Below are 7,148 nucleotides of genomic sequence, written 5' to 3'. Positions count from 1 at the left end.
TTTTTTTTTTTTTTTTTTTTTTTTTTTTTTTTTTTTTAGGAATAACTTTTCTAGAAATCTTTATAAAAGAGTAAAGAGCAAAAGAGGTCATGCGCGACATGCACTGTCTGTCAGTCCATTATCCTCTCTTGGTTAACAGCACCTACACTTTCCTGCCTCCTCTGCCTAGATATCCTGTTTGGGGTTAAACTCACCCCTAGTTCCAGAGATGGGCACATGATTCTGCGCGGCCAATTAGAGCCAAAGAACTTGGTCCAAGAATAAGCATGTCAGCCAACCTGGGTAAGGACATTTAGTCCAAGGACTTCTTCAAAAACTATCAGGAAATATGTGTGCGATATTTTCCTACCGTGATTGAGACAATGGTAAACTATAAGCTTGACGTGTATGCCAGTGGCCATTTTTACTATTGCAATGAAATAACATACTTAATAACGAAGCCATAACAAAGGAAGGCAAAGAAGCAGAGTCCTGATGATATGTGAGCATTTGTTTTTGTTTTGGGGTTTGGTTTTGTTTTTGGCTTTTGATTTTTGAGACAAGGTCTCACTATGTACTTCAGGCTGGCCTTCAACTCACTGTGTAGCCCACTCTGGTCTCAAACTCACAGCAATTCTCCTGCCTCAGCTTCCCAAGGCCTGGGATTACAGGTGTGCACCATCATGCCAGGTAATATGCTATTTTAGAACTTAGACTCAAGCCAACATTCCACATTTGTCCCAGTTACACACACCTATCAAGTTTCCTTTGCCCTTAGTAAAATTCTGTCATTTACAACTAGAAGGGCACTAACAAGTATCATTAGAAAGGAAAAATCATGGGGGAAAAAAGGAAAACTAACAAAGAAATGACAGTAATGGAGAGATGGGTAAAGGGTAAACACAAAAGAATTTACCAGATCCTATGGTTGAAGAATAATCTGATCGAAGCCCAACTGCATTGAAAAAGCACATAGAAATAGACTGTTGGTCCTAGCGTTTTGTTTTGTTAGAATTCTGATTAATAAAAAGTTACTTTCAGTCCTTCTTTAAAACAATCAAACACAAATGAAATTGTGTTTTAAGATAATCCAGTAACAAAGGGAGGCACTGTTTGGGTATTTAGAGATTTACAGCTCTAAATTGATAGTTTTTGAAGCTAAGAATACATTTTTTGAGAGTTTAGTAAATTCTTTTTACTTCTGTATCCTTCAAATTTCACAGTTACTATGAGTTCTAAACATTTCTTAAAGGTAAGAAAGCAACCAAGCAAATAAAAATAATGACTGAAATAGTTAATACAGTGTAGAATTTTCCACTAGAGATTTTTTAACAAATATTTATCATCCACTTACCATATACCTAGCAAATATAGCATACATATGTATGTGTACATATTATATACATACATACAACTATATATATGTATAAAACTAAGCCAAAGACAAATCTGCAAAAATAGTGGGCTACACAATGATTAAACCATTTATATCACTGTCAAAACAAGTGATATAATTTGCAATTTGATGGGGATATGAGGCAGGCCATTTTGGAACACTGGCTAATACTACATGATATAGATATAATTCTGTATAGACAGGAAAAAGACAAGATAAATCACTGCAAAATCCTTCATTTTCTAAGACTTTGTTCTGTGGGGACTCAGTTTGAAGGTGCATAACCAAAGTAAATGTAAGGTGGGCTACGTTTTTTAAAAATCTATTTTGTCTATCTTACATCTTCAATTCTATTCTTCAGTCATTGACTACATGTAACATTTAGCAGCTTCCTTAACGAATATAGCCCCAATGCCTTCAGCTAATCCTGTACCACTGGAATTGAGGGACGGAACACTTTATTACAGCACTGACTACGGTAATGGCAAGTATTAGAAGTGCTGCAAGAAGGAATGCTTAAAGGAGAATTACCCAACAATCACCATTTAGTACCACAGAGTCCAAGTCCACAGCCAGGCCCTGCAAGCTCCCCACAGAGGTCCGGTTTATAATGCTCGTCTGGATGGAGTCCTTCAAGATGGCTGCCACACAGTCCTCACAGAAAATGCTGCCTTTGGCATGTGGCATGACAAAAACAATCCAAAAGTGGACAAGGAGGCCACCTTTGTTGTTGCTGCTACAGTGAAAAGATACAGATGTTCAGGATTTGCCTCTTAGGAAGTAGATTTTCTCAGGAAGTCAAAGACCCAACTAAAATGTTCAAAGCTAATGAACACATCCTTTGATAAAACTCCACTTTTTAGGTAGCCATTGGCTCCTGTTACTGGAGATTTGAAAAGGAAAGCATCATATTACATGAATTCAGATCATTGTGTTGGATCCACATTTGGAACCATTACTGTACAGTTGCATCTCCATGGAGAATATACTTTTTTGTTTTTTTGTGTTTTGGTTTTTTTTTTTTACTGTCAAGGATTGAACTTGGGACCTTGCACTTGCGAGGCAGGCAGCAGCACCACTGAGTTAAATCTCCAGCCCCAAGAATATACTATTTCTATAGATATCAATCTCTATTCATTATAAATCCCAAAGCAAGGGACATACATTACCTGACATCTGCAACGACAGCCTGCTTATAAAATTTGGAGAAGGCAGATGTTGTATAAACAAGGTTTACCTGGGGGAAAAAAATAATGAAATTGTCTTAATTCACACTTGACTTCCGTGTTACCCAGTGTACTGCTTAGGCAACCTAGCTGAATTTCTACTTTGTGTTAACTGTTTTGTGTGTTTATTTGTTTGTTTGTTTATTTGTTTGAGATACCAGGGATTGAACCTAGAGCCTTTCACACTGGACTTTTTTCAACTTCTTATTTTGACACAAAGTCAAATCACTAAATTGTCCAGAGTTGACTTGAATTCATTATACTCCTGCCTCAGCCTCCCATCTTTTTATCCTTCTGGATAGGGTCTCTGAAGGACAGAAGTTTCTCTTCAGGTGGCCTAGTGAAAACTAGTTGGATAATATGTGACTGCCAGAGGGACCACCAGACAACCTCAACCTCTTACCTGCTTCATAATCTCATTTCTGACACACCCTCAGCACCATGACTGTTGATATTTGGTATGATAACAAGTGGGAAGAGCATGCAAAGAGGAGTTGTAAGCTAGGTAGAAATTAACAGGCAGTCAGAGAGGCAGTGATTCCTTGGGGAAGACACATGTAAGCTTCCCTAGAGGTAAACAGCAACTTTAGATTATACTGTTATTAGTATCGCTTGACCAGCTGAGCCCAGGTAAGCATCAGACGAATAGGAGGGGTGACCAGAGCATCTGGACCCATATTCCCCTCCCCAAAATGCCTTTCTTCATTCTACACTTAGAAGTTATAGATAAGTTGAAATTAATGATGCATGATGCTAGCCATATACCCTTGCTGAGTGCCCTACTTCCTTATTGGATCAATATTAGCTAAGTGACTATACTTACAAAACTGTAGGTTAATTACAGTTTGGCCCATGTTGTATCCAGGCTGTGATTTTGCTGTGTAAAATAACCCTGACAGCAGCCATCCACGTGAGACTCCTCCTTGAAATCCAGGAGCTATTTTTATTTCCAATAATACTCTCCTAACCTCCTCCTTTGGTTCAGGATTCCATTTCTGGATGTTCTGAGACCATGAACATCTAACATCTAATATCTAACATGTTGGGAGTTATTGTCCCCTATCATAGTGGTACCCGAATCCCCAGAAAATCTCTGTCCATTCCAAGAAAAGACATTAATATTCTTCACCTTTATTAACTTATTCCTCCCTCTCTTTTTTTTAATTTTTATGTTATATCTATGAGTTTCCTACCTCAGGTAGATTAAGAGGCTGACTTGTGAGCCTGTCTACAGCGTCTCCTATCCTTTGGCCAAGAGTTAACTTCCTTCACTGATCAATCAGTACTATGTCTGCTACTGGTTCCACAATCCCAAGAGGGAAAAAGGACTCAGTCTGGGTCAAAAACTGGGGTACAACTTTTACACTCCCTTGCATGTTCCAGGGCCATTCCCTGATAGCTGCCAAGGAGGAAAGCAAGCCTCTAAATATTCCAACCCTAAACCCAGACATTGTTTCTTAAATTACAATATATTAATACTGAAGCAATTCTTGGCTTACTTTCATTCTGTATATGAAGAATAGCTACCTTTATTTGTTTATTGCTCTCTTCAAAGACTCTAGTCGAGCTTTTCTGTGTTGTGCCCACTCCAAAATCTTTCTCCATAGTTAACAAATCAAACTCATTTAAGCCCATTTTCATCGTTCTGACCCCTTTTTTCTTAAGGACTCATTCCTATAACAGCCGCTAGGGGGCAAGTAGTTGCCACAGCCAGGTCCACCATTCCCCTTCTCTCAGGGAAGCACCCAGCCATTTTACAAAACGAAGCTCCGCAGGCCTTGTGGTAAAACAGTGGTATATTTGATTCCAGATCAGAAAGTTGTATATTCAGATTAGTACAGTTAGGGGCTGAGGAAGTCACTCATCTCCACTCACCTGAGCTGGAGCGCCACCCTCAGGCCATCCCTTCAATTACTCCCCTCTGCTCCCGAGCTCAGGCGTCCCCTTAGGAGCGTCCCACACAAACCCTGACCAAAGCACATGCAAGCCCTTTTTTTGTCCCCCTCTCTGTTGCTCTTGAGCCCAAGAGACTGATTTATCTGCTCAGCGTGAGTTCCTTTTCTGTCGTCCATTTCTCTGTGGCTTTCAGTAAATGTAATTACTCCCCCCGCTACACACACACACACACACACACACACACCCCGTCTACGATTTGCTCTTCATTACTTGCGGCACACAAGAACCTGGAATCTATCAGAACCACTACTATGTGGTAACAAAAGCACGACGGGGTCAGAAATAACACATTTTCCCCAGAACTCAACAATCGTATCTCAAAGGAGGGCTAGCTCCTTTAATCAATTTACCTTTCTTGTCATCTCTTAGAGTTCCTAAAACCGAACTCCTTCTCTCCTTTAGTCTTCTCCTCCTGTGTTCCTTTTTCTATATAGTAGCAAAAACAGCTAACTAATTGCCCAGGATAAACATTAAAAATCTTTACAAATGCGTAGTATGGTGGAAAACACATGAACGATGGAATTTAAATTCACTCTGCAAAACAGCATATTGTCTAAATCCACTGAGCCTCACCGCTTTGGTTGTTGTTGTTTTGTTTTTCATCAGTACAGTAGCGATTGAAATTCCTACCTCTGGGGATGCTTTGAAGGATAACTGGTGCACGTGTATTAGTGGTAAAGGGTTAGTGATGTGCCCAGTTTCCAGAAGGCATCGGTCAGTAAGTGAGAGCCACTGAGTGCTGTCTCCCACACGTGATATTGCCCTGCGCTGTGCCTGGCCCAGCATCAGGATCAAAGCCCAGCAACCCTTCCCATGACTGAAGAAATATAAACTGGCAGAAACTTTCTAGTTAGCAACATGTGCTAAGAGCCATGAATAAATATTTTTGTATTTACCCGTGTAACTATACTTTTAGGAAATCATCTAAGAAGTAGCCAGTAGTGTCCATGATTTATGTGGCAGTTTTGCTGTTTCTTGTTTCCATAGCAGCAAAAAAATGAAAACAGTTTCAATATCCAATAAAAAAGAATTTGCTAACTTTGAGGTGAACAGAGCTTATGTTTTTGGAAGAATATTTACTAACATAGAAACATGCAAAGTAATGTTACCAAGAAAAAAATCAGAGTATAAAACTGAGTACTAATACTCCATTATTGCATTATTTCCTATGTCAATGCAGCTCAGAATAAAAGGGGGCTTTCTCTCTAATGAAACATTAAATTTTTAGTTTTTTCACTTCTCTGAATTTTACTAAGCTTTCCAATAAATATTTATGAATTCTAAGTGAGCAATTTTTTTCCACAGCCAAGAGATTGCCAGTGTATCAATGTTGGAATAAACGTGCACAATCACAGAATTAATCAGTATTCGTGTAACATCAGAGCTGGAAATCATCTTAAGCATCACCTGACCCTGTTTCTTTATTTCGCAGGTAAGAAAAACAGAAGTCAAGAGAGCAGTTTCTTTTTCCATCAAGAAGAGGGAGGAAAGAAATTCTGTATTGTAGCACAGATGTGCTGAGTCCCATGCTGCCTTCCTCCAGCTCCCTCCATCCACCCTATCCTGTACTTCCCCTGACCCTTGTCACCGACCTCTCAGCTCCTAACCCCTCAGCACCCCCGGCTCCCGGCTGGCTTCTCCCACATCCCCTCCACCTCACCACTTGCTGCACAGTCCTTGCCACTGACAGAAATTCTCTGGACTCCTTCTGTCGGTGCTCGGGAAGAAACTCAACGTCGGTGATGCGAAACATCCCCACAAAATAAAAAGCATCTTTGCTTTCTGTCTTACCTGCAAAATAGGAGAGAAGGTGATTAGGGGATTTGCTCATGTGCGTGGCAGCAAGGCAATGTCTGAGCAGTGCTGGTCTGAGGCTCCTAAAATGATTTTATTTTAGCACCCACACATTACTCAAGCATATTCTACGAAGCTCTTCTAAAAGTACTTAATGGCATCTCTTCCATCAGCAGCAAATCACCCTATCTCTTAAAATGCTCTGTTCTTTCCAACCGCTTCTGCCAAATACTTACAGGCAAGATTTACATGTAGAAGCTATATTCCAGAGTCTCTAAAGAGTTAGAAAGAATATACACAATTTTCACGGGTTCCAAGTCTATGGAACGTAAGGAGATAAACCGTGTGCTACCAAGTTGGTCCTGTGCAGAGAGAAGGGAGCAACTCCTGTTGACCATCAGTGGAGCTTCTGTCCATCTCCTGCCTATGTGGCCTAACGTTCCAGTCCTGGGTCAATCTACAGTTCTCTCCAAGGCATGGAGAACTCATCCTTCCAGTGAGCCACGCAGTGTATCCTATGGCCCTTTGTCGGGTACTTCTCAAAGTCTATGCCCACTGAAGAACACAGGATTGAATATTAGGTCTGCTCAGAAATGTTGCACAGAATAGAGGCAGAGACAATGCTGTGGCTTTTGTATTGCCTTAGGACACCTGGGAAAGAGGCAGTAGCTACGGGAGATAAGAGCCTCTCCTCTCACCCTTCCCAGGTTTTTCTCCACTTCGGCACCCACCCCAGGTTCCCTTGGCCCTTGTACATTCCTTTCTGCAGCTGGCTGTGCCAGAGAAAACTCTCAGAG

The 7,148-nt window shown here is 40.6% G+C and overlaps 1 protein-coding gene across 4 annotated transcripts in view; it reads right to left on the bottom strand.

The window, feature by feature from the left end:
• The window catches only part of Tmprss7 (transmembrane serine protease 7), a 33,413-nt gene extending 26,969 nt beyond the window's left edge, over window positions 1-6,444 (bottom strand). The window contains exons 1-4 of one of the 4 annotated variants that reach the window (XM_033755935.1): window positions 6,349-6,444; window positions 2,545-2,612; window positions 1,918-2,111; window positions 896-934 (exon numbers count right to left, since the gene is read on the bottom strand). In XM_033755935.1, coding sequence (XP_033611826.1) covers window positions 896-934; window positions 1,918-2,062 — 184 coding nt within the window. In that variant the 5' untranslated portion in view covers window positions 2,063-2,111; window positions 2,545-2,612; window positions 6,349-6,444. Of the gene's footprint in view, window positions 1-895; window positions 935-1,917; window positions 2,112-2,544; window positions 2,613-6,217; window positions 6,311-6,348 lie in introns of those variants that run through there. The other 3 variants (XM_033755934.1, XM_033755936.1, XM_033755937.1) reach the window with 3 other exon arrangements.
• Window positions 6,445-7,148: the final 704 nt, after the last annotated feature.

This window comes from Fukomys damarensis, unplaced genomic scaffold (genome assembly GCF_012274545.1).
Source record: "Fukomys damarensis isolate Sample0158 unplaced genomic scaffold, DMR_v1.0_HiC HiC_scaffold_24, whole genome shotgun sequence".
Classification (NCBI taxonomy): domain Eukaryota; kingdom Metazoa; phylum Chordata; class Mammalia; order Rodentia; family Bathyergidae; genus Fukomys; species Fukomys damarensis.
The sequence above is the reverse complement of the archived record's forward strand: the minus strand, read 5'-3'. Positions and strand labels throughout refer to the sequence as shown.